Here is a 26,538-nt window from a genome sequence, read left to right on the forward strand (position 1 = left end):
TAATGAAATTAGTGCTTGTTACATCAAGTATAGTTTGGTAATAAAGTCCACAGTACCAGATAGTTAGTGAATCATTAAGGCAATGTTTTGGCCCTTTGAATCAGTTGTCCAAAAGCAATTTTCTATGGGCATAAATAGACCTGCTTCTGACCATCATTCTTCGAAGAGTAACTCTGAAGGCTGCAATGAAGCTGGAACACAGCTGTTAAGAGTCTGAATTAAGGAAAGTTTGATTACAGTGGATCAAAAAGATGATAACAAATTAGCAATGTCCCTTTGAATTTTTTATGAAGAAAAGTAGCGGAAGCCTTTGACCGTCACTGGAGCTTGAAACCATATATAATCTTCCCAAGTAGAGTTAATTTCCTGATAGGCAGAAAGAGCTGTACTTTTGCTATGGCTGCATAAGTTGACAGTCAGCTTCCTCCCTCGAGTAGGCACTTTGTAGTTTAGTTTGGGTCTGAACCAGTCAATACCACAATTGCGGTGCCCTTGAACCATAACAATGACACCCATGGTAGGACCAGTCTGGAGCTCACTGAACACATCTGCCAGGAACAGTGAATGGAAAAGCTTGCGAACACAGGCAGCCGTCTGCAGGCTCTCCTCAGCACCACTTACAGATACCTCTTGCAGGTTGATCTCATAGAGTTCTTTAGGGCTGACAGAAGTACCCCCAAGCAGAATAAGAACCCGGGGGACCAGTGTCAAAGAGAACATGATTTCCAAGTGCTGGAAGACTCCCTCAAGATCACTCAGGGCTTGCTGGCACTTTTTGTAGCTGTCTTGATCTTTTAGGTGGACTTTTCTGACCACTTCTTCCTCCTGTACAGTTAAGGGGGTTGAAAATTTGTGAATATTTTAAAAAGAGAAAAACATGGCAATAATTAGCCTTATAGCCCTTACTACAGTGATTTTAGAAGTGAAGTGCTTCATATATATTTCCTCAAGATCTACACATGCAAGTGATAACATACAGTATAACCTGGGGGGGGGGGGGACTGTGAGAATCAGTCAGGAACATGGAAACCAAGATCATTACCAAATTAATAAAAATAAGCAAATTATTAAGAAGGAAGTTGTACAGAACCTTCCAGACTTGCCCAGAAATGCACACGCACCCCACAAGATGTAAAGGCTTACATTTTTGTTATACTATTTCTCCCAAAGTTACTCAAATCTGTTCACAGCAACAAAAATACTGGAGTAACATTGTGTCATCAGTGCACAGCGGGCTTAGCAAACTTTTTTCAGTCTAAGGGCAAAATTGCAAGAAAATTCTAGTAGAGATCAGAGCACAGGGCAGAGGCAAAGCAAAGTGTGCAGGGTGCAACGTAAATCTTACCAATTTGCTCTACAACAATCTACAGAATGATTCAGATATACTGTACTTCATTACAAATGGACAATGCATGCTTACCTGGGAAGCCCCACTGAAGTCAATGGCACTTACTTCCAAATTAACATTCAGTAGTTCAAACGGCTGTATTATGAAATGAAGAAGCAGGACCTATTCCTGCTTCAAACATGTGCTCTTTCCATTTGTTTGGGTGCACAGATGTCAAAACACACAAGGAAAAGCTAACTCACGTGTAATTGTTGTTTTAAAGGACCTTGGGTAGAGGCCTGGGAGCCAGGCACAGTGGTTAAATGCCTGCACTGCAGCCATTCACTCAAAACCACAAGGTTGCGAGTTCAAGACCAGCAAAAGGGCCCAAGCTCGACTCAGGCTTGCATCCTTCCGAGGAGGGAGCTAAAATGAGTACCCAGACTGTTGGGGGCAAATTAGCTTACTTGCTAATTAGCTTACTTGCTGTTCACTGCTATGATCTTTGGAATAGCGGTATATAAATAAAACAAACAAACAAACAAACATCTATCTGCAACCTTGGAAAACTGTTTTTGGTCATAAAAGCCAATACTGCCTTATTCTGGACAATTGTTTCTCAATTCAGTGCAGCTCCGTATTTACTAAAGTGGTTAAAGTCACCGCTCATCTGAACTCTGGATAGTCTTGGTCATATTTCAGCATTGCCTCATGTGTGCTTACGCATGATCCAACAGGCTTGGCTGGGTTAAATCATGTTGGTTTAAACTAAATGACTTTTTAAAAAAACAAACCACTCCTGTGTTTTGTTTTTAATTGAAGCCTGGTTTTCCAACCCTCTTTCTGAACAACAGTAACTTTTAACAGTTTTTACTGTTCATTGTTAGACCAAAATCCAGTGCCAGCTGCTTCTTCTTCTTCTTCACTTGATTTTATAGTGCAAATAATGCATTTCAGAAACAAATCCTTCAACTGATATTAAGTTCAGCCAAAACAACATGCTTTAAGAATACTTCTTAAAGACCAATTATTATTTAAGCTTGTGGCCATAACATCTAAACTGCATTTTGCCACTTTATTTTATCTTTAGCATATTTCAATGGATAAATGTATCTTCTTTGAATATATTTTGGGATTTGGAAACCACCACCAAAAATGGAATCACGAACCCGGGGGGGTCACATCCCCACTTTGTGTGCAGTTGTTGTGTGCCAATAATAACAATAATAACAATAATACCCCACCCTTTCCCCAAAACTGGGACTCAGAGCGGCTTACAAGATTAAAAACAGTAAGTAGAGAGAGATCTTGTGGCACCTTTGAGATTCACTAAAAGAATGAAATGGGCAGCCTGAGCTTTCCTAGACTTCGGTCCACTTCCTCAGATGCATTTTAGAGCAAAGGCATCTGAGGAAGTGGGCTGTCAAGGGACGAATGTACTCCATGACCCTTGTATTGCCAGGTATGTATGTTTTGTGAACTTATCACAGAATCAGAAAATGAGACTCCAATGGCTCCAGGCCTCTCCCTCTCCCTCTCCCTGCCTGCCTGCCTACCTCTTGCCCCCGAGGCCTGGGGGCCTGCCTCCCGCAGAAGAAGGCCAGCTGTTCGTAGGGCAGGGGCAGCTGCTGCCTCTGGTAGAGGACGTGCTTGAGGAGCTCGCAGGTGAAGCGGAAGCAGCCCTCCTGGGTCACCGAGCCGGGGAAGACCACCGAGACCGACAAGGCGCCGGGAGCCGGAGGCGCGGGGCCCAACGTCACGGCCACCTCGGGCTGCGGGGCAGGACCGGCGACGCCGCTGAGGCCGGCTGCTGCGGAGAGAAGGAAAGAGAGCGGTCCACGTCACGCCCGGAGCCCAAGACGCCCCCAGAAAGAGCCCCGAACTCCCCTCTGAGGCGAACGAAGCCCTTCAGCCTTACCTTCTTGCGCTGTCTCTTTCGACGACGCCATTTTGGGCTCCTCGGGCGACGCGGTTTGAATGGCCGCCCTCGCAGAGCATCATGGGATCGGCCGGGAGGCGACGTCACTTCCGGAGTCTCCCGGCGCCATCTTTGATCCGGGAAAAGAAACGGCGATCTCTCAGCGAGGCGCTAGATGGCGATAGAGAGAGATGTATTCTTTATTTTATATCTATCTATCTATCTATCTATCTATCTATCTGTGTGGGGAAACCAACAAATGCACGTTTTTGGATGGAGTTTTCTTTTCTTTTTTACACTGTTATTTATTTAATAATAATAGTAACTTTTATTTATACACCGCCTTTCCAAAAGATCAAGGCGGTTTGCAAAACTACAAAAGCATTTAGATATTTATATCCCACTCTTCAGCCACAAAGGCTCTCACTATGTTTTTGATATTATTGTTATTGTTATTATTATTATTATTTGGCGAGATCTTGTAGCACCTTTGAGACGAAAAGAAAGAAGTTGGCAGCATGGACTTTCCTAGACTTAAGTCTACTTCCTCAGATGCTTTTTGAGTTTAATTTGTTATTTAAGTACAAGTATATATGCTGCCTTTTCTCCACTAGGAAGCATACTTGGTTTTCCTCCAACCAAGGTGACCAGACTTGGTCCTCCTTTTGCAGGACATGTCCTCCCTTTCTACCTTCTGCTTCCAAAATGTCCTCCATTTTTGGAGCAGGGCTAAGCAGCATGCATTTACATTTATAGGCAAGGTTACCAGACTTGGTCCTCCTTTCACAGGACATGTCCAGCATTTCAACCTTCTGTACAGGAGGGATTCCAAAATGTCCTCCATTTTGAGCATGATTTTATATTTCTATGAGTGTTTCTAGTTTGTATTTATCACAATGTCCTACATTTGTCTTGAATGCCCTACATTTTACGGTGCTTTGTCCTCCTTTGTAGTGAGGACATCTGGTCACCCTGCCTCACTCCACTTGACCCTCACAGCAACAGAGAATATATTTACACTGTACAAATAATGCAGCTTGACACCACTTTAAGTGCTGTACCTCTGGTCTATGGAATCCTGGGATATGTAGTTTTACAATACACATCACCCCCCCCCCCCAACATGCCCATACCCAGTCGTTCCTCATAGGGCATGGTTTCCAGACCCTTCACCATTTTAGGCTCCCTCCTTTGGACATGCTCCAGTTTCGCAACATCCTTTTTAAATTGTGGTGCCCAGAACTGGACACAGTATTCCAGGTGGAGCCTGACCAACTAAAGCAGAGTAGAGTGGCACTATTACTTCCCGTGATCTAGAGATACTATATTTCTATTGAAGCAGCCTAGGTCTTTTTAGCTGTCCAATAACACTGTTGACTCATTCAACTTACAGTCTATTAGGACTTCAAGACCACATGCACTGTTGCCAAGCCAAGTGTCCCCTGTCCTATATACTGTATATACTCATGTACAAGTCTAGAAATTTAGATCAAAAAACTGACCCAAAAAACCTGAGTCAACTTAGCCATGGGTCAATGGAAGTACTGTACTTTAACTCTTATTTAAAAGAATGAACCATTCCCTGGTGAAAAGCAAGAGTATAATCTGTCCTGGAAGCACTGAGCCCCTCTAATCTCTCAGCCATTCATTTTCAGAGTGAGCACAAAGAGTTATGTCTGCTGGAGTTTTGTAAGTTCTTTGGCTTTGTTTTGCCCAGCTTCATACTTTAGATCCTTTGCTATATGTTTTGCCCTTGACTTATCCATGGGTCGTAGCAAAATACATAATTCTGGCCCCAAAACTTGCCCTCAACTTATTTATGAAATCGACTTATAGCTGAGTATATACGGTATGTGCATTTCATTTCTTCTTCTTCTTCCTAAGTGTAGTACCTTACATTTCTCCCCGTTGAAATTCATTTTGTTAGTGTTGACCCAGCATCTGAGGAAGTGGGCTCAGGTCTAAGAAAACTCATGCTCCCAGCTTACTTCTTCCAGTGAGTCGAGCTCCCCTTGCGTTGCGTACTACTCTGTTTTCCCAGGCGATGTGGAGGAGGAGCTAAGGTCTTGTTTTTCTTCTTCGCCTAACACCTATATGAGCCGGGCAGCAGGGCACATCCTGTACTCAAGTCACCCCGGCCTGACCTGATGCAATGAGTGTACTAAACAGAGCAATCCCTTGCAACTGATGCAATGTGCTGCCATCAACAGTAACCTTAGTACTGAGGGAGTGCCTGAAGGAAATAATATGTGACTATATTTGAAAACAGAGGGAGAGGTGGGAGGAACTCAGTGCTTCTGGCTTGACTGCATTGAGGAATCTGAAGGTGTGCTGCTGCCCTCCTCCATTATAGGTTCAGTTCTTATTGCCTGGGAGTATCTTGTTGAACACAAGGAGACTTAATTCTAGATATGTATACAATTCATGAAACCCACTGGGTGACCTTGCGCAGGTCACACTCTCTCAGCCTCAGAGGAAGGCCATGGTAAACCTCCTCTGAACCAATCTTGCCAAGAAAGCCCCATAAGGCCCTAAGCCTTAGCATCTCCATTAGTTAGGAATGACCCAAAGCACACAACGATGACAACAACACAAACCAGACAGTGTGGCATAGAGGTTTGAACATTGGACTAGGACTCTGGAGAGCAGGGTTCGAATTTGGACACGGCCATGACAACCCACTGGGTGGCCTTGGGCAGGTCACACTCTCTCAGCCTCAGGGGAAGGGCATGGCAAGCCTTCCTGGAACAAATCTTGACAAGAAAACCCTATTATTATTATTATTATTATTATTATTATTATTATTTCTCCTTAGCATTTCCATAAATATAAATAAAATTAATATAATTTGTGATAATATAATTAACATAGTTATAACTAATGTAGTCAGCGATGCCTTTATAAGACTTCCCTTAGGTTTGCCATGGCCTTCCCCTGAGGCTGAGAGAGTGGGGACTTGATTTCCATTGCCATTAGTTCCCACAGCCGACGCCGGGAATCGAACTCGCGCCTCAGACCACTGCGCCACGGTGTCTCTCTGGGTTTGGCCGCCACGTGACAGGCCTCTTCTGCGCGGGGGACGCTGGGAGACGTAGTTTAATCCTCCGCCGCGGCCTCATTTCCCATGGTGCCCCGCGGCCTCTTTCTGACGGAGAGCAGAGGAGCCGGGCCGTCAGGATTGAGGAGGAGGAGGAGGAGCGGCTCAGTTGGGAGCTGGCAGCAGCAGCAGCAGCAGGAGGAGGAGGCGGAGGCGGCGGCGCGGGGCTGGAGCGGCGGGGGCTCCTTTGCCAGGATGGACTCCCGGGTGTCCGAACTCTTCGGCGGCTGCTGCCGGCCGGCCTCGGGAGGCGGGAACGGCGGGGCTTTGCGAGGCCGCCCTGGATCCGGCTCTGGCAACGGAGGCTCCTCCAAGGGGAGGAAGAAGAACGGCAGGCACCGAGGCGGGAAGGCCAACAACCCGCCCTACCTGCCGCCCGAGGTGAGGGGGGCCTCGCTGTGTGCGTCCATACTGGGGAAATAACCCGGTTTGGCAGCGCTTTAACTCTATCTGCTTCTTGGCTATGGAATTCTGGGAGTTGGAGTTTGTTGTGGGCCCAACTCCCAGAATTCCATAGCAAAAAGTCAAACAAAGAGTTAAAGCGCTGCCAAACCGGGTTATCCCTCCAGTGAGGACACAGCCCTAAGCCTTTCCTGACATATGGCAACCCTAAGGTGATCCTGTCATAGGGCTTCTATGGGGGTTTGCCATTGCCATCCTCTGAGGCTGAGAGAGTGTGACTCGCCCAGTGGGTTTCCTTGGCCCAGCCAGGATTCGAACCCAGAGCCATAGTCCAAGACTGAAAGCCACTGCTGTCTTTCTCTGCTGGGAGGTTAAAGTATGGTTGCCACTGTCTGGATTGTTTACGTCTTGCAAGACTCTTCCCTTCCACATTGTTGTGGTTCTGAGTCACTCAAATTGCACCTAAGTTGCTTCATCCAGCTGTCATTTGAAAGGCAGCCAACGAATCAGGTTTGGAAGGACTGGGACACCTTGATGTGTTTCCTTTCTATGCCGCCTTTCTCCCAGACAGGGACCCAAGGCAATAAAAATTTAAAACGTTTTAATTCACCTCACTGAAAACAGTATAGAATTGCATCAAAAATATACAAAAGCTAAAAAGCCTAACTAAAACATAAACTGAACTTTAGGTTCTTCAGTAATTCCAGTTGAGGTTGGTGGCAAATATATTTAATAGATGTTTTCAGGTCCAAAACACACTGCAGAAATAATCCAGTTTGAGACCGCTTTAACTGTCCTGGCTCAGTGCTCATTCATCAAAAATAATCAGGTGGCAGGTAATGAGTGTTCTGCCTGGGATCAGGAAAAGAGATTCCCCCTAAAGAGTAGGAAGAGCTTTGTGATGGTAACAGCTGTTCTATAGTGGCATATGCTGCCTCAGAGAGTGGTGGAGTCTCCATCTTTGGAGGTCTTTAGACAGAGACAAGATAGCCATCTGTCGGGGGTGCTTTCCTGCATGGAAGGGAGTTGAACTGGATGGCCCTCTCTTCCAAGGTCCAAAGCACACTGCAGAAATAATCTAGTTGAGACCACTTCAACTGCCTAGGCTCAGTGCTAGTGAATCTTGGGAATTGTAGTTTGTTGTGGCACCAGAGCTCCCTGATGGAGAAGGCTAAGGCGGGTTACAGACCGCTAAAAAATACGTATGGAATACGTATTAGGGTTAGGAAGGGGCGGTGCTTCCGCACCCCCCTAACCCTAGTACGTATTCCATACGTACAACATGGCAGCGCCCCTTCCACATGGGGGCCGCCATGTTTACGTATCGGACGCATAGTGTCCAGACGTGTCGCGGCGCCTATGACGTTGCGAATGCGCCAGCGGCGCCTCGCGATGTCACAGAGGCGCCGCAAGAAGGAGCTCCATTTTGGAGCTCCTTTTTTGTTCCGCGCGGGAGCCGCACGGTGTGGCTGCTGCGGCTCCCACACGGAGCAAACAGCGGCGGCGGCAGACCACCTCAAAGCGGCGGTCTATAACCCGCCTAAATGTCTCACAAAACTACAGTTCCTAGATTTCCCAAGCATTGAGCCAGGGCAGTTAAAACAGTCTCAAACTGGATTATTTCTGCAGTGTGTTTTGGGCCAAACTCTGATCCCATGAATGGTAGATATTCCCCTCTGGCCTGATTCAGCATAAAGCAACCTCATTCAAGAAGATAAAGACAGCCATGGATCAGACCAAAGCCCTATTGAGTTCAGCATTCCGTTCAATAGCGAGCGACTAGTTGCCCCAAAGTGAAACATGCCAACCGGTCACAAGCACAACTGCTAGTTCTTGCTCCCTGGCGGTGGTGGCCACATCCATAGGTAAGCAGCCATAACTATATCTTGTGGCAGTGAATTTCACGTTGCCTGTTTCACTGAAGTACATATCATTCTACTCTCGCATATACAGTACTTCTATTAAATTTTGATAAATCTGTCTCTGAGCTTTACTGCTTTAAACAAAACGTATGTTGCCTGCTCCACCATCTATAAATACAGTATTTTCACAAAGAAAACCAGCTATCTTGAGCAAGGTTTTATGCTTGTTCTCTCCAAATATATATATATATATATATATATGAACAAAAGAGTTGGAGGTAAGGCAGAAGGATGCATGGGTAAAGGAGCATTCAGTTTTCAGAGCCTGCCAGGTTGGCGCCGTACAGCTTAGACACAGGTGTAGCTCTTGAGTGAGACTTAGGCTGCATCCACACCGGAGAAATAACCCGGTTTGGCACCACTTCAACCGGCCTGGCTGAAGGCTATGGAATTCTGGGTGCTGGAGTTTGTTGTGGTGCCCAGAGCAGAGCTCTGCTCCGCTCTGGGCCCACAAAAAACTCCCAACTCCCAGAATTCCATAGCTTTGAGCCAGACAAGTTAAAGCAGTGCCAAACTGGGTTATTTCTCCAGTGTGGATGCAGCCTTGGGCTGTAGTGCTCCCTGCATGGTAATGGAAGATAAGCTTGATTATGAACTGTGTCTTGAAAAGATCCCCAAGCCAGCTTGCCAACCCTGACTTATTCTCACTTACTTAAAACCAGTGTACCTGTGCAGCATGGACTCCCTTTCATTCAAGCGACTGTTATGGTCCTAGTGTTTTTGCTGTTAAGCAATTACAAACATGTCTTACAAACGATATAAGAACTGCAGATGGATGGTTCTGAGTTGACATATGCTTCAGAATCCATGTCTGCAGATTCTTTATTCACGGATACAAGCATCCATGGCTTGAAAATATTCAAAAATATATATGAAATCTAAAAAGCAAATCTTGATTCTGCCATTTCATATAAGGGGCATCATTTTACTATCCATTGTATTTAATGAGACTTGAGCATCCACGGATTTTGATATCCATGGGGGATCCTGGAACCAAACCCCAGCGGATAACAAGGGCCCACTGTAGTGAGCCATTTCCAAGACAGCAGGATTACTCTCTGCGCTGCACACCAGTACTATTTTTCTGTCTTCTTTTAACTTGTGTGGACCATCTCTGGGCATGTCTGGACTTGTCACTCTTTCAGCATCACTTCTACAGTTGAATTAATAATGTATACAACAGAACTGGTTGCACCTTAGAAAGTATAGATGTGCGTGCAGCGTTTCTGTTATAGGTAATACGTTTGTGCTGCGTTTAAACTGTTGATCTGGGGATGATGATGTGTAAATAAAATAAAATATGTAAATAAAATATGTTGGATAAATAAAAGCTAGACGATTCGCTGGCATTGCAACTGTCTTCTCTCCAAGGTGTAGGCAGTTAATTCTCAGATATTGTTTGCGAAGTATTTCCCCTGTCATCACTACTTTTGTATCAATCAGGTTTGAGCTAGAACAAGCAAAATTCATGGAATTAAAAACAGAATCTTCCTCCCATAGCAAGGAAAACATGCTGGGAAAGAGAGCGATGTTTACTTCCAGAGCAGCAAGATTATTTCAGGAAGAAATTAAACATGAGCAGATCACTTTTCATGCTGCTGCCAGTCTGGTTTATGGCACCTTCCCACTGAGTTCCTAGCCTTCAACAGCATTTAGGTCTGGAAGAGGATCAGTAGAGTGTAATGCACTGTCACATGCCTGCTTTTTAGAGATTCATCATAGTCTCTTCTACTGTAGGCTTAATGAATACTCCTTAGTTATTAACCCCCTAGCCAAGTAGGAGTGTCTTTTGAAAAACATTATCTGAGTACCTAATTCAGGGAAGTTTAAAGTGTTTTCTTTCTTTAACTTTGCCATGACATTTTCTAGCTTGTTTACCGCAAGCTGATTACAAGTCTCCATCTCCTTCAGCTGCCAGTCATATTTATCTTCTCGAGCCACATTTACTTTGGGAGAGACTAATATGAGGAATTATTGTCAGTGAACTGCTAGAGTAGACTGAAATGATGTAGCTAAATATAGGGTGTGAGTGATGAACAGATCACTTCAATGTAGGTGGGTCATAGGGTGACTATTGATGAATGCAGAGTCTCACATTATCTGCTCCAGTTTCCTGGTTTACACTGGAGCTGTGGAGCAGTTGATGCTGTTTTCATGCAGCTTCTAGAAATCTAGAACTTCTGAGATTGTTGGTCAAAAGTTCTTCCAGCAAGGTGTACAAATCGAGTCTTCAAATTCTTACTCTGTTTCCAAAAAATTATGTCAAGTGAATAATACCAGATTGGGCAAACAGCATGCTGGTATCAAGAGGTAACAAAAGCATTCTAAAGGCTGTTAAGAGATTTGTGAAGATGCAGTAAAAAGTTGGGGTCTGCTTGAAATACTGTACATGAATAGGATTTACTTCTTCTGAAGACAGATTATTGAAGCCTTCCCCATGATCTGATTGCTAAAGGCCTAATTCAGCACTTGTAGCATTCATAATAGTCTACTAGTTGCTTTGTTTGCAAAACAGACAATGGTGAGCTGAAGGGAGAAGTTCTAGAATTGTACTGGGGAGCTTATATGTTGATTCATTATAGTTTTTCAAAGAGATAGGAGCCAAAATGATAACGTTCAATGACTCTTGATATAAATAACAAGTTCTGTCTGTGTGCTATTTTACTGAGTTATCAAATGGCTAACACTATAAAGGCCACTAATAACAATTTTTCTTCTTTTACTTAGGCAGAAGATGGAAACATAGAATATAAGGTGAGTCTTGTAGGAGGGAATTCCCAAGATGAGATTCTTAACACAAAGAGCTACAAACCAAATTATGCTTTGAATCATATAGGATCCTAAAAGTATTTTAATTTCTGAATGATATAGGCCCGATACATACTGTGCTAGGGTTAGAAAGGGGCGTCTCTTCCAGACGCCCCTAACCCTACCATGGACTGAGTCCGTAACAAATGGCGGCGGCCGTTCCATATGGCCGCTGCCATCTTGATGTAGCAGATGCTCTGTGTCCGCATGTCGCGCCCCAGAAGTGACGCCGCGAGTGTGCAACTAGCTCCTCGCAGCGTCTCTTCCAGGGCCCAGGAAGGAGCACGATTTTCGCACTCCTTCTCTGCAGCGTCCGGGAACCGCGCCGTTTGGCTGCTGTGGTTCCCAGATGCTGCAGGCGGCGGCGGCAGACCGCCACTTCTCAGCAGTCTGTAACGGGCCAAAGCTTGGAGGAAACAACAAGAAAATATATTTGTTTAAAGTTGGCGGCTACTAGCTACTCTGTTGATTTTCTCATGCTCAAATATTTGGATCTGAACATTCCCTTTTCAAAATTACAGGGTAGATTTTAGAAAACAAAGACTCTCCTTGTGTAATTATAGTTTCTCTTTGAGAAATTATCAGATGTGTTGCCCAGTCCCTTCATTTAGCTGTCTGGAGTGTATCTGCTACATATGAACTACCATATATACTCGACTATAAGTCGACCTCATGTATAAGTTGAGGGCAGATTTGGATTTTGATATGACCCATGGATAAGTTGAGGGTAAAATCTATGGGTATGCAACAAAGGATCTAAATAATAAAGCAAAAACAATGCCAAAGAACCTATGAAATTTCAGTAGTTATAACTGTTTGTGGTCACGCTAAAGGCTGGATGGATGAGAGTAGTTCTTCCAGGACAGATTGCACTCTTGCCTTTCACCAGAGGATGGTTCCTTTTTTGATAAGAGTTAAAGTACAGTACTTACACTGACACATAGATAAGCCGACTCAAGTTTTTTGGGTCGATTTTTTTACTAAAAATTCTAGACTTATAGTTGAGTATATACAGTAAGTTGTCACTCATAACAACAACAACAAAAATTAACATGAGCAAAGCTAAAAACTGATCAAATCCATGCCTTGTGTAAAAATGCCTAATTCTAGTGGAGATTTCCCCTCTTCCCCAAAACAAACTCTAACCCATTAGACTGCACACTGATTGTAATCACTCCTTTCTTTGGGTAGCTGAAGCTGGTTAACCCTTCTCAGTACCGCTTTGAGCACCTAGTAACGCAGATGAAGTGGCGACTACAAGAAGGCCGTGGTGAAGCAGTGTACCAGATTGGTGTAGAGGACAATGGGCTGCTCGTAGGACTGTCAGAAGAGGAGATGCGTGCCTCTCTCAAAACACTACGGCGAATGGCTGAGAAGTATGTGGATTTGTCCTTCTTTTGAACCAGAACAAGCCAATTGAGTGCTCTGTCATTTCTAAAACTAGCCAAAAGTTCTTGATGCCTTTTAATATGGTCACCCCTCCATATTCTCAGGGGTTAGGAGTGCAGGACCCTCGCAAAAGTGGAAAAACCGCAGATAGATCCCCAAAGAAACATGCTGCCGACTCTTGTCAACAGCAACAGCCTGTCACTCCCATTTCCCACCTGGCCAGTAGCATGACTCAGACAGATTTTAAACCCATTCTGACCCACTGATCTTCTCAGCCCATTTTTCTAGTTCTTCACAATCTAAGTCCTCTCAACCTCCCATCCTTTCAAACATGCCAGCAAAGTTTTAAACCTTTTTCCAGCCCATCGCTCTCCTCACTCCACTCATGTTCTTCCCAATCTACCTCCTCCTAACCACCTTTCCTTCTAAAAGAGCCAGCCAGATTTTAAACCACCCTACTGATATTACACTTTATCCCAGTTCTTCCCAATCAATTTCCTCTTAACCTCCCATCCTTCCAAAACATCCAGCCACGTTTTAAACCCCTTTCCACACTGTTGATATTGCACCCCATTGCTCTCAACTTCCCATCTTGCCAAAAGAGCAAGCCTTTCCAGTCCATAATCTCCTGGCTGGTTAAAATAAGATGAAATTAAGGGGAGGAGGAGGAGAGGTCAAGATAGTTAAGCAGCAACTTCAAACCAGTGAATAGTCGAAACCACAAATGTCCAGACTACGAATGTGGACGTCCGACTGTATTTGTTAAGCAGAAAGCCAAGCAAATAGGTCTATTTGTACTATGCATATTTTCTCATATTATCACAATCCAGCATTTCCCAAGTTGATGCCTTCCAAGTCTGTGTATTTATTAACCAAAGTACTTATAACTTACCTATATCTGAAGAGCTCAGGGTGGCTTACAATAAAATTCAATTAAAAACAATACATAATATATTTAAAAGACTAAAATGTGTTAAATCATTTATCAGTTAAAATGAGGCAATTTAAAACAAGTTAAAACAATTTAAAATAATGTGAATCATAGCACATGTGCAAATTGGACAGACGTCAATTAGGGCCAAAAGCTTTAATTTTTTTTAAAAAAGCCACGTTTTGACGTGGTACTGAAATGATATCATACCAGTCTAGAATGGTTAATGACAGTTGGGTTTTATTTAGTAATTTAAAATATTTAAATTGCCTTCTATCTGAAGTTGTCAGTGTGGCATACAATAAAATCAAGATGATCAATTTAAGATAGTAAAATAATTTTAAAATGCTAAAAATATATTAAACAATTTAACAAATTAAAGAAAAACAGATTAAAACCAGTTAAAATACTTTAGAACAATAAACATCTGTAGGGCACCAGCTTGGTGAAGATTGCCATAATCTGTAATGTATATGTACTGATATGTCACAGTTGTAATAAAACTGTTCTTTTTAATAGCAAGCTATTTCAACGTACTGTATGTACTTGTTTGGGAAAGGAATTGAAATCTGGCTAGTTTAAGGCGAATCAGTGACGATGCAGTCAAAATTCATTTTAATTAGATATAGTAAAAGAACTACATAGGCTTGCTATATTAACACACTTTGTTTTAACCCACTTTCTTTTAAAGTGAAAGCTTTTTGTCTCTGTGGCCACATCCAGTGACTTCACACAACCAAGAAAACCTTTCCAGCTGTGAAATACCTAATTAAGATGGTTTATATTATGTGTTGAACTACATACAAGTTGAGTCTTCCTTATCTGAAATGCTTGGGACCAGAAGTGTTTTGGATTTCAGTTTTTTTTTTCTTCATTTGTTTGTTTGTTTTGGATTTTGGAATATTTGCATATATATAATATCTTGGCAGTGGGACATGAAATTCACTTATGTTTTATGTTCACTTTATACACATAGCCTGAAGGCAATTTTATACAATATTTTTAATAATTTTGTGCATGAAACAAAGTGTGTGTACACTGAACCATTAGAAAGCAAAGGTGTCATTATCTCAGCCACCCATGAAAAAAGTTTTGGAATTTTGAGTATTTTGGATTTTCAGATAAGGGATCCTCAACCTGTATTTCCAAAATTCACAAATTTAAAAGAAGAGTGGTTTGACATTGATTGGAAAATACCCATGTGAATGTCCACCCACTGACAGAAATTTAAGTCTCAATGGGCTGAGAGAGATCAAAAATCAGTAAGTGGGAAAACAAGTAAATTTTTCCATTTGTAGGCTGCATCCCCCAGAAGCTTTTCTGAATGTCACTACAAGATAGTCCCGTTCCTGTGCCTGCTCAGAAATTCCTTGCAAATGATCTATAAACACCTTATAATTTTCTGTTTTCCCTTTGCAGAGTAGGAGCTGATATCACTGTGCTGCGGGAAAGAGAAGTGGATTATGACAGTGACATTCCCAGGAAGATAACAGAGGTGCTGGTCCGAAAAGTGCCAGATAACCAACAGGTAACTATCTGCTTGAATGCTCTCTGCTTTGGGTGCTTTCCTATTAAGGTGACCTTCATAAATGACATGGAAACTAATGTAATAAAGGCATTTAATCATGGGATGCTGTGCTGATTTGTGCTTCAGAGAGTGCTGTAGGAGCTGTTTTATGGCTGAAGCAAAGTTGTAGCATTTCATTACATCAAAGCCAGTTTATAACCTTGCTTAGTCTTTGTAGACAAAGGTGGTAGTTTCCCAGTGCCTGGGAATGATGTCTTTGTTGTGGCATCACAGAATTAGGTAAATTATCATAGTAATTATAGATCCCTTTGATGTATTAGTTTGCAGGGCAGTCAAACATGAATCATATGTACTTTAAAGACTCTTGTCCCTGTCACTTTATCTTATTTAGAAACAAATTTCAATAGCTAACCCATTTTTTCTTAAGTTTCTAGACCTACGAGTAGCTGTGCTTGGGAATGTGGATTCAGGCAAATCAACCCTGTTAGGTGTCTTGACACAAGGAGAACTTGATAATGGGCGGGGTAGAGCTCGTCTCAACCTTTTTCGGCACCTGCATGAAATCCAGTCTGGGAGGACATCCAGCATCAGCTTTGAAATTCTTGGCTTTAATAGCAAGGGAGAGGTATGGATACCAGGGTGTTTGTACTCTTGATTTACCCTTTTATTCCACTTCTTTATATAAAGGACCACATTTTTAGTGTTCAGCAGCTATATCTTCTGCCTTCCAGGTTGTGAACTACAGTGACTCACGGACAGCAGAGGAAATCTGTGAGAGCTCCTCCAAGATGATCACATTTATTGATTTGGCTGGTCATCACAAGTACCTGAAAACCACTATATTTGGCCTCACAAGCTACTGCCCAGATTTTGCAATGCTGGTGGTGAGCGCAAACACTGGGATTGGTAAGTGGCCATTGCATCATCTGGGTTAGCCTTCCTCTGGGATTTGAGAAAACTGGCATATGCAGTTGTGGTCAGTACAAATGACTGATTTAAGCAATCAAGCTTTAGAAATATCCAGCCCCAAGTCAGGCAAATGGCAAGGTGATCCTAGAGCCATATGTGTAAGGTGCATTTGCGTCACTGCCTTCTCAGCTTGGTTTTCTCCTTTTTCTTGCAGCAGGTACAACTCGAGAGCATCTAGGCTTGGCTATGGCGCTCAAGGTCCCCTTCTTCATTGTCATTAGCAAAGTGGACTTATGCTCAAAAGCCACCGTGGAGCGGACAGTAAAACAGCTGGAACGGATCTTGAAACAGCCTGGCTGCAACAAGCTCCCTTTGCTGGTAACATCAGATGATGATGCAGTCACAGCAGCACAGCAGTGTGCCCAGTCTCCCAAGTAAGAACCACTTGCCCTTCTTGCAATGGGAGAGAGTTAACACAATGCACAATCTTGTTAGACAATTGTAACAATGTGCAATGGGGTACCACACAAGTGCTGTGATGTGGATTGAAGGTTTTCACTGCACGATGGGGCACCACAAAACCTTTTTTTCAACTGGGTGCAGGGTCCCCATGACATTCCATTGCCTTGCATTCTGGATTACCACTGCCCCATGACTTTGCTGGGGATTGTTGCCCCTTTACCTTGCACGACATTGTACAAGGGCAGCCTGTCTCACAAAGTACTGTTTTTTGTGGGTCTTTCGGGCTATTTTTCTAGAACATGGCCACATGGCCTGAAAAACCCTAAAAAAACTATGGATGCCGGCCATGAAAGCCTTCGACTTCACAAGTACTGTACTGTTGCATCTAGCAGCTGTAGTGCAGTGGCCCTGCTCCTTGCTCTGCTTGTATAGTGATCCTGATGAGACAGTTATGACAATGCTCCTTTCGTGGGAATAAGCTCACTATAATTCTAAACTGCACAATTTTAAGTTGTCTTACAACATTGTAATTTCCCAACAGGATACTAGCTGGAATTTAGAAAAAATATGAGAACTTAAGTTCCATGCACTTAAATATTTGCACATTAACATGGAAGAAGTCCCCTCACACCATGTTCAATTAAAACCATGCACAGAACTGAAGATCACTAGCATGTTTCTTTCATGTGTTGGCAGCATCACTCCTATCTTCACCTTGTCCAGTGTTTCTGGAGAAAATTTGGATCTTCTGAAAATTTTCCTCAACATCCTTCCTCCCCTGACAAACAGCAAGGAACAGGAAGAGCTAATGCAACAGCTCACTGAGTTCCAGGTACACAGGTGTATGTAGTCTTCACTGGAGATCTCAAACAGTATTACCTTTATAATGCTTGAGAACAAAAGGAGCTCATGCATTCTTTGTATCAGGCAGTGAAAGGTTGATGACCCACTAAAGTCATTATTGGTTTTTATTCAAGGGATAATATTTAGATAATATTCTTGTTACTTAGTTAATCCTTAGGATGTTTAAGCTGCAGATCTACACAGAAATCTCGATAGAATGATTGCTCTTCAGTGATGGCTGGAACTAATGTAAGGAGGAAAATATTCAAGGGTGGGTTTTGAGGTCCTGTAGAAGTGTCTGTACTGAAATTCTTGAGCTTGTTCAGTGTATCTCTGAAGTGCTGGTGTTACAGCTGCACAGGCCTAACATGCATGCTCTTGTCCTGTTATAGGTGGATGAAATCTACACTGTACCTGAGGTGGGCACTGTTGTTGGTGGAACTCTGTCAAGGTGGGTCATACTCCATGGATAGTTAGGGTTAGTAAAGTTCTTCTTTCATCATTGGGGAGGGGGTTGCAGTATAAAATTCCTTTCATCACTGTAAGCTTAAGGCAATGGGACTCAAACTTTATACCCTTATGACCTCCTTTACATCTATATGTAGACATCATGCCACTCCCCACCACTCAATATAGTATATGAATAAAAATATGTATTTATTTTATTTAAAAATATTTTTCTCTGCTTTGTAATCCGCCTTGATTCTGCAAGGAAAAGACAGACTATAAATAAATCATATTATTATTTTGTTCATTTAGTGTGCATATTTTTATTCACGCATTCACATATAGTCATATTTTAATATTTTAAGGAAATAAGATCATTCAGATTAGAACAGTTTTATTTAAGCATCTTCAGTATTTAATTCAAAGCATGTGTAAATTTTATACATAAAAAAGTTTCAGAAGATGAGGTGGGATCAGGGCCTCCAAGTCTGACATGCCCTTTGAGCAACTCTGGCACACATACCTGAAGGTCCCACCCCGCCATTTTAGAACCACTGAGCTAGGGAATAAAGTGCCAATGGTAGCTTATGACTGGCTTTCTTGATAACTGAGTCAAGAATATCAGGGTTTGCTTCAAGAAAAGTAACTGAAATACACCTTCAAAGACTCCTGTTCCATTCTCTAGAAAGAGAGCAGAAGTATTCACACCCAATGAAATACAAGACACCATTTTTATTCTTTTTTCCCCATATCAATTTCAAGAGGTTACTTCAGATGTCAGTCATAAGTTGGCACAGAAGAAAAAAATTTCACGCCTTTTGGGAGCTAAATATGTTCTACTGATTTTGTGCTCTTACCAGTGGGATATGTAAAGAGGGAGAAAACCTGGTGGTTGGTCCAACTGATGATGGCAAGTTTCTACATCTGAAAGTGTGCAGTATCCAACGAAATCGCTCAGCATGCCGTGTGCTTCGAGCTGGACAGGCTGCTACCCTGGCTCTTGGACATTTTGACCGCTCACTACTGCGCAAAGTGAGTCCACCTGGGAGGTGTGGTTTTAAACATCTCCCCCCCCCCCCCATACCTTTGTGAATAATGTGCAATGAACTGAGGATGTTACGAGGAATTGGCAGCTGTGGTTCCTCTGGAACTCCTGCTGGAGAAGACATTCTGGAATGCTGTGATCCAAGAATAGGGTAGATGTAGCTGTATGGGACTGCACCTCCCATCATTGCTCACCTTTAGCTTTGTTGGCTAAGACTGAGTTGGAAGTCAGCTAGAGGGCCACATATTTGCTGACTCTGCAGTCAACTCCATCCTGCTCATCCTGTATTGATTGGTTTGGCAAAAAGAAATAATGGAACCCATGGCTTTGGGTGGTTGTCTTGGGAATCAGACTATTGACAGGTGAAGAGAGTAAACTGAAAGTCCCAGAAAGCAGTTAAATTTCCCCCTTACATCCCTAACCACTGCTAGCCTGTTTTTCACATACACATACTTGCCTACTCTCATTTGGTTTAGAGGAGATGTCAGGTTCCTATAAATGGAGAACTGTAGATACTGTCAGGACATTCAGTAATACTGTACCTTTTGGGCAAATGTTAGGAATAGATGAGTTCCATTGTCAAAAGAATTGATCCAACAGTCTTGCTGTCACTTAGGGCATGGTGATGGTCAGCCCAGAGATGAACCCCACCATTTGTTCAGTGTTTGAAGCTGAAATTGTTCTGCTCTTCCACGCTACAACTTTTCGGAAAGGATTCCAAGTAACAGTGCATGTTGGCAATGTACGGCAAACAGCAGTTGTGGAGAAGATCCAGGGGAAGGTAGGTTTCTGGTTGAGAATAGAGGTGTTTTCTTGTCCACAGATTCACTCAAGTCCCTTTTCACTTTCATCCCCCCTTCTCAAGTGTTTTCATTATTTCAGAAGGAGTCTTGTGCAGTTAAAACCACTTGAAGAGTCTCAGAAATACTCAGGGCATACCATTGTTTTCTGGATGCCAACTCATTCTGACTTGTAGCTAGAAATGATACAGGTCCAGTGGATGTAGCCCTGGTCCTGCTTCACCTTTTGTACAGCCTGAGAATGTGGACAGAATCCTTGGAAAGGCAAGAACACTCTACATGTATACTAGACTCTTACTTCTCCTGGCTTATTAAACAGGCCAGAGGGAAACTGGCTGAGTGGGTAAGAGAAGCGATTAATGCTTCTTTACAGCAAGGCATGGTCCCAACATGCCTGAAGGAAGATGTGCTAAGACCTCTTCTAAAAAAACCTTCACTGGTTCCTACTGTATTTGATAACTATAGGCCAGTCCTTCAACCTTCTGGTTTTGGGCAAGGTACTAGAACATGTGGTGGTTTCTGAACTCCAGGGGTTCCTGGATGAGGCACATTATCTTGATCTATTTCAATCTGCTTTCAGACCTGCTTTGGTCACCTTGGTGGATGACCTACACAGGGAACTAGACAGGGAAACATGTCCCTTTTGATTCTGCTTTACCTCTCAGTGGCTTTTGATACCATCAACCATAGTATTCTTCAGAGTGCCCTCTCTGGGATGAATCTTGAAGGTACTGTTCTACAGTAGCACCATTTTTTCTTGGAGGGGTGTTCTCAGAGGATGGTGATGGGTACTCATGTTTGACTCCCTGGCCATTCAACTATGGAGTCAGGGTTATGTCTTGTCCCCTGTACTATTTAACATATTCATGAAAACATTGGGAGACGTTGTCCTAAATTTTGAAGTCAGGTGTCCTCAGTATACTGATGCCCAGCACTATTACTCCTTTCCACTTAGTTCCAAGAAAGCTGTTTCCATGCTAAACTGGTGCCTGACATATATGAGCTGGTGAACAAATTGCAGTTTAATGCAGACAAAACAGATCAGGAATAGAGATTCAGCCTGCGTTAGATGCAGTTGCAGGTACTGATCAACTCAGTCAGAGGTCAGTGTTCCATCCCAGTGTGGACTGATGGCATTTGACTGTGTGGATTTTGAGTAGAGACACTTACAGCTACAGGGTTACTCTAAGGGGGTAGTAGAAACAATTCGTTTCCAGGAGAAAATTGACACAAAGAATAAATATATACATTGAGATGGGAGGTATTCAGAAATTGGTGTAGGTCGCAATAATAGAGATAGAGGAGGTCCAGATGAGAGATGTTCTGTAATTTTTGAAGGATGGTCTTCACAAAGGGCTAAGACCAACCATGCTGAAATGACAAGTTTTCCTGCATTATCAACAGTTCTAAAGTTTGATGGCAATCTATTGTCCACATAAAGGTAAAGGTAGTCCCTTGGGATGAATGTCTAGTTGTAACTGACCATAGGGGGTGGTGCTCATCTCCATTACTATGCCGAAAAGCCAGCATTGTCCGAGGACTATTCTGGTGGCCGTGGGGCCAGCTTGACTGTACCAAACACTGTTACCTTCCCACCAAAGTGGTACCTATTTATCTACTTGCATTTGCATGCTTTCAAACTACTAGGTTGGCAGAAGCTGGGACACGTGATGGGAGCTCACCCCATCATGCAGCATTTGGGTCCGAGCTGCCAACTTTCTGATCTTCCAATCATCAGAATTGGCATCTTAATCACTAAGCCACCGCATCCTGCTGTATATGTTGTAAGCATACCTGCCTCATTACTAAAAAATTTCTAAGGGTGCAACAATAAAATTGTATCTGACAGCTCAAAGATTTCCTACATGGAGCCTGAAGTTAATGTTGAATATGTTCACAAAGTTCCCTTTTGAGCCAGTCAGAGGTGCTTCTTTAGGCTGCTGTCCTTCAGGGTATCTTTTCTAATAGCAATTATGTCAGCCAGGTGGATGTCATAGTTGGCAGCTCTGCCCACCCAAATTTATGCAAAGTTGAACAGGTAGGCTTACTTTAACATTGGTTCCATAATTTTTGCCCAAATTGCATTTTGAAGATAGGAATGAGACAATTTAAATTTTTTTGTCCTCATCCAAGGCTTCCAATCTGTTTTCTGAGGAGCCCTTTGGGCTCCACATGCACTTCCAGATGCTCCAGGAAAATGAAAGAAATAAAAATTAAATGAAATTAAAGAATAAGAATATGTTTTTATATATAATCCTAAAAATCATCAACTTGTAAGACATAGGGTAGGCCTCTTAGGGGCTCTGCCATAGAAATAACAGCTTCACAAGTTAAAAAGGTAGGGAATCCCTGCATTAGAGCATAGGTGGCATATATTAGATGTGAGGAAAGCTGGGATGGTGTACTTGAGAAGGACTCTGCAGGTCTGGTACACTGAGGCTTTCTTTCCGCCCTTAGATGCTGGGGCAGAAAGCTTCTAAAACAGTAATTGCAAGTTGGATAAAAGCATGCATTTATCTTGGTTTTCACTGTGCTAAGAAGCCAGAACTGCAGAATGTCTGGGCACCTTCCACCAGGTCAGTGCAACCACCATGGCTTTTGTAGTTCTGCCATTTTTGGTAAATGTATGTCATGGGGTGGGCATTTATTAAGCCTTACAAATTAGGTAGGTACAGGTTGATACAAATAGGTACATTTGGTCAAACTATGCTGCAAGCCTTGTTGACATGAGGTGCAGATAACGCCCACCTGAAGAGAAGGGTTTTGGGTAAGTTCCATTAGTGAGTGGATTGCTCCTTCGTGCCATTCTGCAAATGAGAGGTTGGAATTTACTGTGGATGATTATTCTGGAGGAGTCCACACCCTTCCAATAATAAAGAGGGTTCGGTGGGTTTAGTTTGCTGAGAATAGGTATTAGAGAATCTGGCCAGGGCTAGATAATGAAACTGATAGGGAAGGGGTGGATTACTGTAATGTGCTTTACATGAGGCTACCTTTGAAAAGTGTTTAAAAATTTTAGTTGGTCCAAAGAGCTGTAGCCAGATTAGTAATCAGGTAGCACACAACTTCCTTGTTGCAGCAGCTCCACTGACTGCCCATCTGTTTCCAGGCACATACTGCTGATGACCTATAAAGCTGTATGCAGCAGGCTGTTTGAAGTACCCTATGCCAGTTAATAATAATAATAATAATAATAATAATAATAATAATAATAATAGGATTTATTTATATGCTGCCCAATCACTGAATCCGGACGGCTTACAACAGAGGGGATAATAGACGGTTCCCTGCCCTCAGGCTTACAATCTAAAAAGACACGACACAAAAGGAGAAGGGAATGGTGGTGGGGGGGGGGGGGGGAATCAGGTCCAGCAGTTCTCTCCCTCTGAGGCCTGGACCAAGGCAGATGGACTGGAGGGAGGGCTCTTTTTCTTAATCGAGGCCTATTATGAGTCTATTGGATCATTAAGAGCTTTAAAAGGGGCTTTTCTCTTTGTCCCACCAACTTTTCAGACTCATTTCTTGGGTACAAGGGAGAAAGCCTTCTCAGTGGCTGCTCCTTGACTTTAGAACTCCCTCCTTGGGTGGGCCAGGATGGTCCCCCTCTTTACTATCCTTCCACTACAAGTAAAAAAATTGTTGTGCTGACATGCTTTCAGAAATTGATTGGGATGGGCTTTTATTGGTGAGCTGTGCTATTTTATACTTTGTACGTAGTCTTTTAATGGTTTTAACTTTATAATTTTAAATTGTCTTCTAAGTAACATGTATACAGTACTTTTTATTGACGTTTTGTATATTGTATTTTTAATCAATTGTAACTTTCTTGAGTCCCATTACTGGGGCATAAATGCACAAAATAAATAGACTCCTTATGCTGAATTGTGCTATTGATCTTATTAATAATATAGTTCTCTCTTCTTATTCAGGATAAGTTGCGGACAGGAGAAAAGGCTGTGGTTTGTTTCAGATTCATTAAACATCCTGAATATCTGAAGATAGGAGCTAAACTGCTTTTCCGTGAAGGTGTTACCAAAGGTATTGGACATGTCACTTACATTCAGGCTATCACCATTGGTGAAAACGGCTTGGAGCAGGGCTTGGATTCTGAGCTGGTCAGTTTCTGACTTTCGTCTCATCTGTGGAGTTTCACCATAGAAGAAGGGAAGGAATCTCTCACTAGTGTGCAGAGTTCCTGCTGTCCAGTTGATGTACATGGGCAGATCTCCTCTTTTGCATGGCAGAAGCCAGAATCACCTCTTGGATTGAGTGGTCTTCCTGTTGTTTGTACATCACCTGCTGCTTCCATATCCCTGCCTTTCTTGGAATAGACAACAGTGCAGCTGCATCTTTGCCTTGGCTGGCAATTCCTGCTTTGGTGACTTTTGTTGAAAAGTCATTCCTGGGTAGAGGGCAAAGCCCTTAAGTGTTCTGGACTGTAGCTTGCAGATACTGCCACCTGGGAGGCAGCAGTAGATCTATTTCTTCTCACAGGGCCCAGTCCTTTAGTGTCCTGTTGTCTGGTTTTGCAAGCTGTCTGTGACAAATGAGCAAATGAGTTACAGCTGAAAGTTACTCATTGCTCACAGTACAGCTCGGGAAATTTCTTTAAATTCACCTTATTTGCATTTTAATCTATTGATTTTATCAGTCTCTCCTCTATTTACACTTTTATGTGCTCAGTTATCAGCTAATGCCAGATTTGTTTTTCAAAGAAGGAATACCTCTGAAAAAATTTCAAATCTAATCACAACTACAGTTCCTAGCTCATTAATATGTTATCATGCTCCCACAGGGTCCTTTGAAAGTCATTTATCCCTTGGCAGTATTCGCCAGGGGCCATATATATGAAGTGACCACCTAAAACAGAGCTGGCTCATTAGACATCAAACACATCTCATTGCTTTTGTTGGCTACTTGCAATCTTGCCTGAGATGCCTGTCCAGTCTTACTGTTCCACTGAGTGCATTGAGATTCCAGTTCAAACTGTTCTTAGTAAAACATGCCTTAATTTTCCATGGTTAAACCAGTAAGGGTTGTCCAGCCATCACAGGAAGTTTTGCAATGCTGTCACAATTTGGACTCCTGTGCAATTTGACCAGATATTATTACTATGCTCCAGACACCTATACTTACATGTACAGTTTAAGTCTGTATGTTTCAGGTTACTTGTTTGCTGAATTGGCAATGGGGTAAGGCAGCCTAAAGCACTGAGAGATTTCTCATTTGTAATTGTTTTACAAGATATTTTAGATGCTTTTACTTAACTAGTCCCATATATCTTAGCCACTGAGGTAGTGGGGGTCCAAATAGCCAAGTCAGCATGGCCAGTAAAAAAACACTGACTTGTTCTCACTGAAAAATTCCCCCCTCCTTCTGTTCCATTTGTTCTGCAGATATTCAATTATTAACATTAATACTGTTTCGCTACACAGAAAGCTTCTAGCTTCATGGTGCTTTTTTTAGCAGAACTCATAATTCACTTTATAATCTTTTCAATAGTGCAGTGGATAGTTGGTATAAAGAAGTTGTAGACTTCATCTGTTTATCATGATTCTTTCATAACAGAATGGTTTATCTACTTCAATTTAATAATTTGGATCACCCCTTATAAAGAAAACACAAGGTAAACACTTTCGTCTGAGTAGGTTTATTCTGGGGGAAGAAAATGCTTTCTTTGCATTTTGCAATGATGGACAGGTTAACTCCATTGTAAACAAACATACAAGGTGCTGTAAGTCCTGACATTTGATTGTTCTTTCCCTTGCATTCTATTGTGTTTTCAGTGCCATGCTTTTCATATTCACTGTTTGTGAATTCTTTAAAGCGGGGAGGTGTCTTCATCTCTCTTTATATATAATGTACAAAATAAAGATGTTTTATTGAAAGAATAAAGCTGTGGTGTACTTCTAAATGTAAGAATATACATTCCTTGCTCCTCAAGGCTTCCTACGTATCCTGCACTTTCTCAGTTCGCTATTGCATGATGGAGTGTGCATAGTCAATGGCCTAAGAAGAGATAGTCTATTGCCATTTAATACTATAATTTTGACATTAACTATTCAAAAAGTTAGGAAAGCGAAGTAATGCTTGTATACAAATCTTAATTCATTGACTGCTAATTTTGTATTTTGATAAATGTTGAGTAACATTAGCTAAATTAGCTTCTGATGTGATTGCAGTCCCAAATGAGCTGCTGGCCTTAGGCAGCCTCAAAGCACCTACTGGCCACGTGTGTCATCTGCACCCCACCCCTCAAAGTGGACGGAAGCTGCTCCTTTTGGCCCGTCTGTTTCGGGCCTAAGTGAAAATACCTCAGCCAATAAACCACTTAGGGCTACAGTGGGCCCTTGTTAACAGCTGGGGTTTGGTTCCAGAACCCCCCATGGATAACAAAATCCATTGATGCTCAAGTCCCATTTAATACAATGGCATAGTAAAATAGTGCCCCTTATATAAAATGGAAAATCAAGGTTTGCTATTTGCAATTTATACTTTTTGGAATATTTTCAAGCTGTGGATGCTTGAATCCATGAATAAAAAAAATACCTGGATAAGGAGGGCTGGCTGTATTTTTATTTTCCTATATAGCCTGTGGCAGTGGAATTCTGTATCTGCCACAACAGGCAATAATTATATCATTATCATCCAAAACATACTGCAGAAATTATCTAGTCTGAGACCACTGTAACTGACCTAGCTCAATGCTA

The 26,538-nt window shown here is 42.4% G+C and overlaps 2 protein-coding genes across 5 annotated transcripts; one reads left to right on the top strand and one right to left on the bottom strand.

Moving 5' to 3' along the window:
* Window positions 1-44: 44 nt before the first annotated feature.
* MAD2L1BP (MAD2L1 binding protein) lies at window positions 45-3,325 on the bottom strand. Its single transcript, XM_089529668.1, is given in 4 exon segments — window positions 45-825; window positions 2,884-3,137; window positions 3,246-3,295; window positions 3,297-3,325. Coding segments are annotated over 4 exon segments (873 nt in total). The 3' UTR covers window positions 45-285.
* A 3,154-nt stretch (window positions 3,326-6,479) lies between these two features.
* On the top strand, window positions 6,480-26,471 carry GTPBP2 (GTP binding protein 2). 4 transcript variants are annotated; one of them, XR_016281708.1, is made up of 14 exons: window positions 6,480-6,723; window positions 11,394-11,420; window positions 12,666-12,850; window positions 15,214-15,322; window positions 15,750-15,947; window positions 16,054-16,228; window positions 16,446-16,665; window positions 17,390-17,525; window positions 17,929-17,987; window positions 18,844-19,015; window positions 19,645-19,809; window positions 21,476-21,612; window positions 22,286-22,404; window positions 23,758-23,841. XR_016281708.1 is itself a non-coding variant. In XM_089529671.1 (12 exons), exons 1-12 carry the CDS (start codon window positions 6,538-6,540, stop codon window positions 23,953-23,955), a joined length of 1,830 nt encoding a protein of 609 aa, XP_089385797.1. In that variant the 5' UTR covers window positions 6,482-6,537; the 3' UTR covers window positions 23,956-26,471. The 4 variants fall into 4 exon arrangements, 2 of the variants coding, with proteins under 2 accessions (XP_089385798.1, XP_089385797.1); XR_016281709.1 differs by lacking the exon at window positions 22,286-22,404 and having other exon boundaries at window positions 23,758-23,845; XM_089529671.1 differs by lacking the exons at window positions 21,476-21,612; window positions 22,286-22,404 and having other exon boundaries at window positions 6,482-6,723; window positions 23,758-26,471.
* The last annotated feature ends 67 nt before the right edge of the window (window positions 26,472-26,538 follow it).

The sequence above is a fragment of the Sceloporus occidentalis genome, unplaced genomic scaffold (assembly GCF_023333645.1).
Source record: "Sceloporus occidentalis isolate IW3139 unplaced genomic scaffold, rSceOcc1.0.p SCAF_6, whole genome shotgun sequence".
Taxonomy (NCBI): domain Eukaryota; kingdom Metazoa; phylum Chordata; class Lepidosauria; order Squamata; family Phrynosomatidae; genus Sceloporus; species Sceloporus occidentalis.